This window comes from Rhinopithecus roxellana, chromosome 6 (genome assembly GCF_007565055.1).
Source record: "Rhinopithecus roxellana isolate Shanxi Qingling chromosome 6, ASM756505v1, whole genome shotgun sequence".
Lineage (NCBI taxonomy): Eukaryota > Metazoa > Chordata > Mammalia > Primates > Cercopithecidae > Rhinopithecus > Rhinopithecus roxellana.
Window position 1 is genome coordinate 102,622,650 of NC_044554.1, and position 12,809 is coordinate 102,635,458.

Consider the following 12,809-nt stretch of genomic DNA (forward strand, 5'->3'; position numbering starts at 1 on the left):
TCATCTGAGTGGACTGGGCCGCCCAGATACCCAGGTCATCGCCGAATCTCAAGGTCCTTAATCGTAGTCACACGAACAGAGGCTTCTTTGCCATGTGGGGTAACACAGTCAGGGGTCTCAGACATCTTTTGGGCCACTATCCTGCCTACTGCAGGTGGAGACAGCCATGGAATGGAAGCAACTTTGCTAATTACCTATGGGAGCTTTGAGCTTTCCAGCCCAGAAGCCCAGGCCCAGCCCCCAGGCTTGGTTCAAGAGCCAGGGACCCACCATGTGGCCCCGCCCTCCCCGCCTCCCATGCGCACCCCCTACCTGGATGAGTTGGGCCCTGGGCGTGGCCAGCAGGTTGAGGGTGCAGGAGAGCTTCCGGAAGAAGTGCTCTCCAGCCGCCCCAAAGCCAGCGCTCCGCATCCACTCCAGGAGCTGCTGCAGGCGGGCGCAGGCCTGGACACCTCTGGGCCAGTGGAAGCAGCTCAGGGAGGGGCCTGTGGAGGGAGGGAGGGAGGGAGGGAGGGAGGGTGATGCCTGGGCTGCCCTCCCCGGGGGACACAGACATAGGCCTGTCCCCAGAGCTTGCCCTTCCTGGCTCTGGGCCACTGAGGACATCACAGCTCCATGACAGGCAGGAGACCTTCCCTCCGCTTCCAAGGCAACTGACCAGCCTCGAACCCCTCTCTGGAGAGGGGGTGAGGTGGGAGGTGAACGTAGAAGGGCAAGGTGGGCTGTGACAGCCACTGACTCCACAGAGCAACCCCTGGCTGGGACCTTCTCCCACCCCTACATACATGTGCAGGAGGCCTGCCGCCACCTGGGTCTCCCCATGCACCCCAGTGGCCCTGGCTGGGAGTGACCAGTGTTCCTGAGCCCCACAGGTGAGGCAGGGTCCAAGGCCAGAGTCTGCGGCTGCACAGACCTGGGTTCCATCCTGGCTCTGAAGTGTCCACCGGGCAGTTCTGGGACAGTCCGGTGACGCTCTGAGCCCGTTCCCTCCCTGTCACGGGGAAGAGGCCCCGTGCAGACCTCATGGCCGTGGCTTCTCTGAAACCCTGATGGGACCTTGGCTCCTACGGGATGCGCTGTGGCAATCTGTCCCCCCTCACTCTGGCCTCCCACCCCTCAGGGACACCAGATGCTTGGGGAGCAGGAGCCCAATAAGGGCAGAGTCGCCCCCAGGAACTGGTGAGGGAGGCGCCAGCAGCCGTCACATCCAGGAATGTGAGCCCCCGACCCCTCAACCCCACATGAGGCCCTCACCCCTGTCGAGGAGCTGGTTGAGGAGCAGTGTCCCGGAGAAGAAGAAGAGGTAGGCAAGCATCTGCGAGGCCACCTCGGGGTGCACCTGCAGCTGCCGCAGGAGGTCCAGGGCTGCCTGGTACACAGACACCACGCGGCGCAGCTCCTCGGGCAGTTCGGGAGCTGAACACCAGCTCTCACGGCGCTCCATCTGGAATGGTGGACACTCCAGGAGTGCTGGGAGGCAGATGTACAGGGACTGGCGGGGGCGAGAGAAGAACAGCAACCAGCATTTCCAGGAGTGCTGGTGGCCGAACAGGGGGCCTGACCCAGCGAGCTCCCCACCCACGCACTGCTCGCAGGGACCCGGCCTCGGCGGCTTCCTACTGGACAGGCCATGGCTTTGCAAACATCCAGTGTGGGGTGTGGGGACACAGGAGCTGCCTCCCGGGACTGCTGGGAGCAGAGGTGGGGTACAGGGGGCTCAGGGGGATCTGCTCCTGTTGGAGGCACAGATGAACTCAGAAGGCGCACAGAGGTAGTGCCTGGGGGGATGGGCTCCAACAAAGGGGCTGGAGACCCCCATGGGTAAAGATGGGAGAGCCATCGCTCCCCTGAAAGTGGCTCACCACATCCCCGATGCACCCCAAACTGACCAGGGTCACAGAGGGACCGGCGGCAGCACCTCTGGCACCCGCGGGTCCAGGGTGACAACAGGGCGACTTCCCTTGTGCCCCATGCTGGAGCCTCCCCCACCTCATCCTTGACCCTTGAAACAATGGCAGGAAGGGGGCGTTCCAAGGTGAGGGAAAGAGGGAGCTGGGATGGTTCTAGGGTTTCTGTGCAACCTGAGGAAGAGGGAGTGTGGGGGGTGCAGCTGGGCCTTTGCAGAACCTGCAGCCACTGCTCCCTGCTGAAGTGGAGCTTGCCACGGTCCCCTCCCTCAGCCCCCCAGAAGGCTCCTAGGAGAGCCACAGGCACAAGCTTGAGCCCCACTTCATCCCAGGAGCTGCCTGAGGGCAGAAGCAGTGCCCGTCCGTGCACCTTGGAGACGTAGTAGACGCACTGCTGGAAGGCGTACAGCACCACCTCCTCCAACACCGCCATGGCCTCCTCGCTGGCCGTCAGCGTGCAGGAGAACAGCGACTCCTTAGAGCCTGCGGGGAGATAGCCACACGGATGGTCACGACAGGCACAGCACTCAGGAACGCAGCAATTCAGCCGGCTGCCAGCTCTGTCCCTGCCGCGGGCACTGCCCAACATGCCCATCTGGGGTCCAGATGCCATAAACCAGCCGAGGGACTCCGGGCCCTGGCTGGGATGAGCGCAGCAAACCTGCCGCCGCCCTTACCAGGGGAGGAGAATGCTGGGGAGGGGGCAGGAGGGGCCCAGACACCCAATGTCTCAATGCCCAGCCCTGCCTAAGTGCTCATTCACTCCCACGTTCTGATAAGTTTTCTGTTACAACCAACTGCACCCAACATAGCAGGTCCTAACTCCCTCCCCATAGGTCGCCTCTGACCTGCGACACGGGTCACAGGACTCTGGCAGCAGCCCCCGAGTGGCTGCCACTCCGTGGAATCATAACAGTCTTTCGGGAGGAAAAAGCCCAAATCACCTATTTCACCCCCACTCCCGGGTGTCAGCGGGGGCGGCTGGAGCTGAGGCTGGGGGGAGCTGCCCACCGAGTGGTTCCTGCCCTCTGGGTGGGGGCTCTTGTGAAGGTGAGAGGCCCCCGACAGGGTGGAGCCTTCCTGGGGGCTTCCAGAAAGTGAGGGGGCATGTGGTGGTCTCAGTGACTGGGGGTACCATCAGCACCCAGGTGGTGTCCTGCCTTTAGGCGCGTTCGTTCTCTCCCAGGACTGTGGGCGGCGACCACAGCTTCCCCCTCTCCCTTCTGTGAGGTCTTCTTCCAGGAGGGGCAGAGGGGCCGCACCGCGGGAGCTGCCTATCGGGGCACCTGACAGGGCTGCATGGGTGGCGCCTGGTGAGCCAGGCCAACACTCACCCCGATGCGGGCCTCCCAGGAGCACAGGTCCCCAGCTGCCCCTCTGCCACGTAGAGTGCACGGGAGGCCGCCCACTCATGGCCAGGACAATGCTGCGCCGAGTCCCTGGACAAGCCCCTGTCACTTTCGCTCCTCTGCTCCTGGTGCTCCTCCTTCAGGGGCTTGGGGCTGCCTGGCCCAAGCCTGCTCCCCAAGAACCTGTGAGACCCCCTAGTGCCTGCCCCACAGGGTCACATCTGGGACCCAGGCAGGGCAGCTGGAGGGACCCCGGGGTCCAGGGCAGTGAGGGGATCTCAGGTTCTGCCAACCTCAACACTGCGCCCAGAGGCCTCCAGGCCTGTGGAGACACACAAGGCGGCCCGAGGGCATCCACAGCGAGTACCAGCCAAGGATATTCACAGCCACGGCAGGCGGGTCAGGAGGCTGACCTCTGACCCGTCCACCTGTCCTGGTGCCCTGACCCCGACTGCCTCAGGCTGCCAGGTCTGAGAACCCAGCCCCACATCACTTCCTGGGCAAGGGCAGGGTGCCGGCAGGAAGAGGGAAACGGGGCGTGGGAGTGACAGGAGGAGGAGAAGGTGGCAGGGGCTGTGCTGAACGAAACCACAGAGCAGCCTCCAACCACCCCCCACGGGCCTGAGACTCCATTTCTTCTTTTATTTTATTTTTGGTAGAGATGGGATCTCATTATGTTGCCCAGGCTGGTCTGGAACTCCTGGGCTCAGGCAATCCACCCGCCTTGGCCTCCCAAAGTGCTGGGATTATAAGCATGTGCCCCTGCCCCCGGCCGTGAGGCTCCATTTCTTTCTTTCTTTCCTTTTTTTTTTTGAAACAGAGTCTCACTCTGTCGCCCAGGCTGGAGTGCAAGGGCACAATCCCAGCTCACTGCAGCCTCTGCTTTCTAGGTTCAAGCGATTCTCCCGACTCAGCCTCCCAAGTAGCTGGGACTACAGGAGCATGCCACCATGCCCCGCTTATTTCTGTATTTTTAGTAGAGACAGGGTTTCACCATGTTGACCAGGCTGGTCTCGATCTCCTGACCTTAAGTGATCTGCCCACCTCAGCCTCCCAAAGTGCGGGCATGACGGGTGTGAGCCTGGCCCTTAGACTCCATTTCTAAATCCCCCAAGACGCGTTTCCCTGTGTTACCAGGGCTGGTGGGATTTCTGAGGATTTCTGACGCCCACAAGCAATTAAGAGGACACACCAGGTGGCAGCCCCTGCCCTGCCCCGAAACTCCACAACCCCTGAGGAAGCCGGCCCTGTCCCTAAAGAAGAAGGCGCTGAGCCTCAGCCATGAAGAGAATCCGAGACACACACGACGGTGTGAGGCGGCGCGGGAGGGGCCTGGATCAGAGCTTTGGACAAAACAGTGTTTGGGGAATGACAATGGCCATGTGACTCGCTCTCAGGACGGGACAGCCCTGCTCTCCGAATTCTTCCCACAGACATTTCCTGCAGAGAGTAAGGAGGCTGACGGGGCTCTGACCCTCTGGCCCCTACTGGGGCTATTTCCCACTCCATTCCCTGGCGCCTGCCTGGCCCTCGACACCGGGAGCCTGCGGGCGTCCCTGGGCCCCGACTCCCATCGCCGGGCCAAACACTACCCAGGCCCCTGACCAAAAATAACTTCCTCCCAAGACCAAAGGCAGCACCTCCATCAGCCTGGAGCAATTTTTCCCATGAAGAGCAGCCAACACGGGGACCACATGGGACCCAGCTGCCTGCAGCCACCAGACCCAGGCAGCCATGAAGCCACGTGGAAAGTCAGCCGGGGACTCACCGGGAACACGGAGCCCAAAAGTCACAGGTCCACGAACTGACTCTTTCTGTGGGGGCCGGAACAAAAGGGGCCCCTAAGCTGGCCCCGTCCCCCTGTCACACGGAAGGACCAAGTGCACTGCAACGTCAGCGAGGGTCGCCCTTGGCCAGCCGCACCCCCGGAGTTGCCTCCATCCCAGGGCCACCTGCTGGCTGCGACTCCAGCCCTAGAGGATGGCGGAGTCAGGTCTGCAGGGAGAGGCGACGGGCGCTGGAGTCCCAGGAGCCCAGGAGCCCCAGGGGAGGACTGCAGCCAGGCAGATGGATGTGGGAAACTTGCGTGGAGACTTAGGGACCCACAGTCGTTTACATCACTTTCTGGGAAAAAGCCAGAGGAAAGGTCTAGCTTAGATCCAGGCCCCGTGGACAGGCGTGGGGGACACAGGCACGTCATGTGGTGAGAGGGAGGCGCCGGGGCATCTGCGCAGTCTCACATGTGTCTCACATGCAGTCATAGCCACAGACCCCTCCCAGGGACGGGGACACAGCTGAGTACACAGAGACCCCGCAGCGTCTGGTAGACTGAGCCTGTGGGAGCGCCCGTCCCTGTACACCGGGCCCGGGCCTCCCTCGCAGCTTGGAGACACAGCCCAGGGCAGCTCGGAATGCGCCACTCACTGACCTGGGTCCTCCAGAGGCAGGGCCACAACACCACGGCCACTCAGGACCCTCCGGCCCTGGGCCCGCCTGACAGCCCACCCCACAGATGTGAGGGCAGTGGATGGACAGCAAGGCCGTGGGGGGCAGAACCAAGGCCACCCACGAGAGGCTCTGGTCCCCAGTCCCCTGGGCCCGCTTGTCACTTCTGCAGCACAGTGGCACAGTCCTGCTGCCCCACCTGGCTCCATTCCAGGCCCCACACAGTCCTCAGCAGACACACCAGCCGAAATCCTACCCTGGCTTCCGGGCCCGGCCCCATGCCACCTTCCTCATGAAGCCCCCGAGACTGCCCCGTTGGAACTCCTCTCCCTTAGTATTTTCAGAACACTTCCTACTGCATTTCAGAAATCCTGAAATGTTGGCCAGGTGTGGTGACTCACACCTATAATCCCAGCACTTTGAGAGACTGAGGTGGGCGGATCACTTGAGGTCAGGAGTTTGAGACTGGCCTGGCCAACATGGTGAAACCCCATCTCTACCAAAAATACAAAAACTAGCCGGGAGAGATGGCATGCTCTTGTAATCCCAGGTACTCAGGAGGCTGAGGCACGAGAATCGCTTGAACCTGGGAGGAGGAGCTTGCAGTGAACCAAGATCCCACCATTGCATTCCAGCCTGGGCGATAGAGCGAGACTCCGTCTCAAAAAAAGAAAAAGAAATCCTGAAATGTGTATTTCCCACATCTTAATCTATGAAACCGACATGATCTATAATTTCACAACGATGACTGGCAACATCTGTCCTTCTGGAATAACGGTGTGTCTCAGAACGGGTGGCGGTCTCATGGCCGACGCTCTCCCTAATGCCCCTTACATTTGGTTCATGGTGGACGGTGGCATCTGTCTCCCTTACTGAGTGACCTGTGTAACCCCCGGGCCCTCCTGCCAGCAGAAGAGTGGGGCTGCGGTCAAGGGGACGCCACTGCACGGAGCACATGGGATGACAGGGACAGACTGAGTGCCAAGGCGCTGTGGGGGGAGGTGCCAGGCTGGCCCATGCCACCAGCACCAGCCTCACAGGCCGTCCCCGAGCAGCTGACACATGGCAGCCCAGGGGCTGAGGAAGCCCCGGCATGAATCCATCCCTGCTATCATGGCCAACTCGGTCCTGAGGACGGCGAGGAGGTGCCATGCTCCCCTGCCTGGGGCGCCGGCGGGGGGAACCTCCGGAGGGCAGCGCCAGCCATACCTGTGACGTCCAGCTGCTCCTCCATGCTCTGCATGTAGAGTGGGCATTTCTGCTGGATAAAGTACAGGAGCTCGATGGAATTAGACATCCAGAAAAGAATGGGCTGCAAGTCTGGAACCAGATCAGCCATGGCGCAGCCGGCCAGCGAGATGGGCTCCTGGCTACCAAGACAGAAAGACTAAGAGTTATGCGGGGACCCGACACCCAGGAGGCTGAATCTACCACTCTCTCTGAGTAAGGACGCGCATTTTCACGGGACGCTGACAACAACTGCAACCGTCAACCTGACACTGCTGGGCGGGGACATTTAACAATACATGTAGCCGCCTGGCATCTGCCCACGACACCCGACAGCCAGAGGCCCCTACAAGCCTAGCAGGGAGACAGCCGGGCACCACAGCCATTGGTAAAAAACCTTGGTAAATAAATGACTTGCATGTCTTCTCTTTTAGAATGAGATCATAAAGTGGCTATGAATGCTGAGACAGAATGTGTGCCAATATGTGTGTGTGCGCCTGTATGCGTGCATGGGGGTGGGGGCTGGTCCTAAGTTTTTATAACAAGAAATGTCTGTTCCATTATATTATTTAAGTTAACAAGGTAATTATCAAAGGAAATAAACAATAATAGGGCTATTCTGGGAGGTGCACAAAGCAAAATGAAATGCTACTTTATTAAAACAGGAAGTCAGAAAATCACATATAAAGTCCATGAATCACGGGGTAGCAGGCAAAGCATGTGATTTGAAGACTCAGAGGCAATCGTTAGAAACCCAAATTGAGGCCAGGCATGGTGGCTCATGCCTGTAATCCCAGCACTTTGGAAGGTCAAGGTGGGTGGATCACCCGAGGTCAGGAGTTCGAGACCAGCCTGGCCAACATGGTGAAACCCCGTCTCTACTAAAAATATAAACATTAGCTAGGTGTGGTGGTGGGCACCTGTAATCCCAGCTATTCGGAATGCTGAGGCAGGAGAATCGCTTGAATCCGGGAGGCCTCCCAAGTAGCTGGGACTACCGGCATGCACTGCCATCCCTGGCTAATTATTAAAAAAACTTTTTTTTTTTTAAGACATGGGGTCTTACTATGTTGCCCAGGCTGCTCTTGAACTCCTAACCTTAAGCAATCCTCTTGCTTTGGCCTCCTAAAGTGCTGGGATTATAGGCATGAGCCACCATGCCTGGCCCTGATTCTGTATCCATGGGGTTCGTTGTTACTCTGAGTAACAAAAGCAGAAGTAGCTCAGGCCCCTCCCTGGCTAGCCCGATGCAGGTAGGGGTGGGGTGGCGCCCTTCCCTCCCAGGCCTGCTGCCTCCTGACTCAGTGCTCCCTTTTCAGGGGATGACGGCAACATCAGGTCTGCCTCCTCCCTTGGCGGCAGCCTCCGCCGTCAGGCTGGCTTCCAAGCTCAGAGCTCCCAAACCCTTTGTCCCGCATCTCTGGCACCAGCCGCAGGATGTGTCTGCCTGGTGTGACTTGACACTGCCTTCTAGTGTCCTCAGCCAGCCTCTTGGAACGTCTGAGGGGTGGATACGGCGAGGCTGTGCTGAGGTCCCCGGGTAATTCCTCATTTAAAATGCCAACCACACGTCTTTCTCACAGGTTCCTCATCTGGTCCATGCACCAGCTTAGCATTAAGCCACTGGACAGGCTGCCTCAGACGCCCTGGGTCCCTAGCAGCTCAGAGGACGCATTCATCCATAAGCCTCCATAATCGCAGCTGGCGGACACAAATAGCCGTGTGCCCGAGTGGTGAGCAGGAAGGATCGTTTTGCAAACAGATCAAATCATGCAGATCTGACTTGGGACTGCCTGGGGTGTGGAGGAGGGCCCTGCTGCCTGGCCTGTGGCTGGCCCGGATACTCCTTGTCACCTGTGTCCCTTACTGGGGGGATTCTAAGGGGTGAGCCAGGCGGCTGCCACTCTGCTGGCCACAGGGCATGGTGCAAGCCCAGTGCCTGCCCCCAGGCCCCGGGCAGTGCCAGGCTCAAGGCTGGACAGCTGTCAGAGTGACCACCGCGCGCAGTCCCAGGTGCGTGGACCCAGCCTGGGGCCCTTCAAAAGGTACCAAGCCCACAGGAAATGCCACCAGGACCTTAAGGCAGTCAGTGTGTGAGGACATCTGGGAAGGGCTGAGGCCCTGTTTTCCTCCCTGTTCTCTCCCCAGCTGGGCAGCCAAGCGGGGCTAGGGGAGGAAGCCCAGGCTGCGTCCCAGATTCTCCCCGGTGCCCCAAGTGTTGCCTGCTCTCTCTGACGTCACTTCACTGTTGTCCACAAACAATGTTGACCTCTCTCGCGTGCGCACAGCTGGGGAGGGAAGAAACTGGCCTGAGACTGCTCTCCTGTTTCTGGTGGCTAAGCAGGTCCACTACCTGCTCATGGATCTGGCACAGCTAAAAGTCCTGCTCCTTTTTGCCCATTCTGGACACTGGCTTGAAGGACATGCATGTCTGCAGATGGGCAGAGGAGCTTTTTATGCAGTTAAAGGATTCGCTGGGCTCTTCGGAGACTAATTCCATCTTGTTTTCAACATTTGCTGCCCTTCTCAATTTTACTGGAACCCAGAGGGTAGATGGGCCTCTCCCGGAAAACAAGCAACCAGGCTTTGCAACTGGAGTTTCAGGATCAGACTCGGGCCAGGTCAGCGCTGAACGCTCCCACCTGCCAACCTGGGGCCACGTGATGGGGGCCCAGGGAATGATGAAGATCCAGCCCATTCTACCCAGACCTGTGTGGACGGAGGAGCAGGTCTAGTGGAAAAGGAAAACCCATGTTGTTCTAGAAGAGGGCAGAGGGAAGGGCACTCGGGCAGGGACGGCACAGCCCGGCAGGAGGAACGGGCGCAGCTGGCTGGGGCAGGCCGGTCAGGGCGCGGGTATCTCCTGCGGGTGAAGGGAGGCACTGGAGTCCCACTCCTGGGAACCAAGGCAATGGAAACACTTGCAGGGCCCACAAGGAGCACAGAGGCGAGAGCGTAGGCTGCCGGCCACGGCCTACGCATGCCTGTCGCATCCATCAGGAGAGGACCAGGGAACGGTGCACCCCAAAATGTGGGTCAGCCACATCCACCCACCTGGAGAAGTCGTGAGTGAGAAAGCAAGCCACAGACAGCTCAGCCAGTGTCATCACACCCGGAAAGAAAGGAAGAAAGAAAGAAAAAAAGGAAGGAGAGAGAGAAAGAAAAAAGCCAGGAACGGTGGCTCACAGCTGTAATCCCAGCACTTTGGGAGGCCGAGGTGGGCAGATCACGAGGTCAGGACTTCAAGACCAGCCTGGCCAACATGGTGAAACCCTGTCTCTATTAAAAATACAAAAATTAGCTGGGCATATTGATGCATTCCTGTAATCCCAGCTACTCAAGAAGCTGAGGCAGAAGAATTGCTTGAACCGGGACCCAGGAGGCGGAGGTTGCAGTGAGCCAAGATCACGCCACTGCACTCCAGCCTGGGCTACAGAGCAAGACTCTGTGTCAGAAAAAAAAAAAAAAAAAAAAAAAAGAAAGAAAGAAAAGAAGGGAAATGAAATTGTGAATATATTGCAGGAAACTGTTAGAAGTGCTCTTTGGGGGCTAGGTGTGGTGGCTCACATCTGTAATCCCAGCGCTTTGGGAGGCTGAAGCAAGAGGATCACTTCAGTCTTGTCTCTACAAAAAATCCAAGAATTAGCCAGGGCATGGTGGAGCACACCTGTGGTCCCAGCTACTCGGGAGGCTGAGGCAGGAGGATTTCTTGAGCCCAGGAGGTTGAGGCTGCAGTGAGCTCTGACTGCACCACTGCACTCCAGCCTGGGCAACAGAGTGAGACCCTGTCTCAAAAAATAGTAATTAAATTAAATGAAGTAAAAACAAAGAATGATTTGAGACACAGTAGTGTTAAAAGCAAGCTGAAGCTGCAATAATGTAAGTAATAAAATGAAAGCCTGGAAGTGAGGATGGGGGTCGAAGCATCCTGAGATCTAGTGTTCCATAAAAAGATGAAGATATTAATATTTTCAGAATTACTTTTAAACTAATAAAGAAGGAAAAGGGGAATTTAAAAAAATCCAATCAGGCCGAGGTAGGCAGATCACCTGAGGTCAGGAGTTCGAGACCAGCTGGCCAACATGGTGAAACCCCGTCTTTACTGAAAATACAAGAATTAGCCAGGTGTGGTGGCGCGTGCCTGTAATCCCAGCTACTCAGAAGGCTGAGGCACGAGAATCGCTTGAACTCAGAGGGTAGAAGTTGCAGTGAGCTGAGATCGAGCCACTATACTCCAGCCTGTGCAACAGAGCGAGACTCTGTCTCCAAAAAAAAAAAAAAAAAAAAATCCAATCAGATAGGAAAGTATAAAAATTAAAGGCAAAAGGCACAGAAAACAGTGTGAAGCTAATGTTAAAAATGTGGCCAAAGACATCAGGAATGGCAATAAACCTAAACAGATTCAACTTGCCCATTAACAAAGATAAGTCAGGTGAATAAACAATCGCTTTCAAAACATAAAACAAAAGGACACAGAAAGGGTGAAGGTAAACTTTCCCTGGTTCCATGTACGGGCTGGAAAAAACTGATCAGGCGAATAAGAAACCAGTGAAAGGGGATGTGGTACTCACCCCAGGGAAAGAAAGATTCTAGGGCACTAAGAATCATCAGGACAGGCCGGGAGTGTGGCTCACGCCTGTCATCCCAGCACTTTGGGAGGCCAAGGTGGGCAGATTGTTTGAGGTCAGGAGTTCAAGACAAGCCTGGTCAACATGGCAAAACCCTGTCTTTACTGAAAATACAAAAATTAGCCAGGCATGGTGGCAGGCACCTGTAATCCCAGCTACTCAGGAGGCTGAGGCAGGAGAATCGCTTGAACCTGGGAGGCAGAGGCTGCAGTGACATGCGATTGCACCACTGCACTCCAGCCTGGACGACAGAGCAAGACTGTCTCAAAAAAACAAAACAAAAAAAACAGTGCCAGGAGCAGTGGCTTACACCTGTAATCCTGTAAACCCAGCACTTTGGGAGGCCGAGGTGGGCGGACCACAAGGTCAAGAGATCAAGACCATCTTGGCTAACACAGTGAAACCCCATCTCTACTAAAAATACAAAAACTTAGCCAGGTGTGGTGGCGGATGCGTGTAGTCCCAGCTACTCGGGAGGCTGAGGCAGGAGAATGGCGTGAACCCAGGAGGTGGAGGTTGCAGTGAGCTGAGATCCCGCCACTGTACTCCAGCCTGGGGGACAGGGCAAGACTCCATCTCAGAAAAAGAAAAGAACAAAAAGAAATAAAAAATGAAATAAACCAATCATCACTAAAGAAAGGGATTCGGCCAACACGGGTCTCCCTCCCTGAGGACTCTGGCCCAGATGTTCTTCCAGCAAAGCTTCAGGGCCAGCCCTCACCTCATACGAACCAATCTGGAGAACTAAGAAATGGAGAAAGCTCCCCAATTCATGTTCTGTGAACCTTGTTACTAAAATCAGACTAGGACAATGCAAAAAAATAAAAGAATGTAGACCGATTTTACCAATAAATTCAGATGAGAAAATCCTAATTAAAAGATCAATAGTCAACATCATTAATCGTCAGGGAGATGCCAATCAAAACCACAACGAGATGCCACCTCACTCCTGTTAGAATGGCCATTATCAAAACGATGACAGATGACAGGTGTTCGAAAGGACTGCACGCTGTTGGTGGGAATATAAATTAGTACAGCCTTTACAGAAAACAGTACGGAGACTCCTCGAAATATTAAAAATATAGACTGGGCGCCGGTGGCTTACGCCTGTAATCCCAACACTTCGGGAGGCTGAGGTGGGAGGACTGCTTGAGCTCAGGAGTTTGAGACCAGCCTGGGCGAACATAGTGAAATTCCATCTCTACAAAAAACACAAAAATTAGCTGAGCGTGGTGGCGCGCACCTGTAGTCCC

The 12,809-nt window shown here is 56.8% G+C and overlaps 1 protein-coding gene across 1 annotated transcript in view; it reads right to left on the bottom strand.

Moving 5' to 3' along the window:
- Nucleotides 1-12,809, bottom strand: part of RADIL (Rap associating with DIL domain) — a 79,346-nt gene that overhangs the window by 13,727 nt on the left and 52,810 nt on the right. The window contains exons 6-9 of the mRNA XM_030932013.1: nucleotides 6,911-7,071; nucleotides 2,278-2,390; nucleotides 1,255-1,492; nucleotides 313-485 (exon numbers count right to left, since the gene is read on the bottom strand). Coding sequence (XP_030787873.1) covers nucleotides 313-485; nucleotides 1,255-1,492; nucleotides 2,278-2,390; nucleotides 6,911-7,071 — 685 coding nt within the window. The remainder of the gene's footprint in view (nucleotides 1-312; nucleotides 486-1,254; nucleotides 1,493-2,277; nucleotides 2,391-6,910; nucleotides 7,072-12,809) is intronic.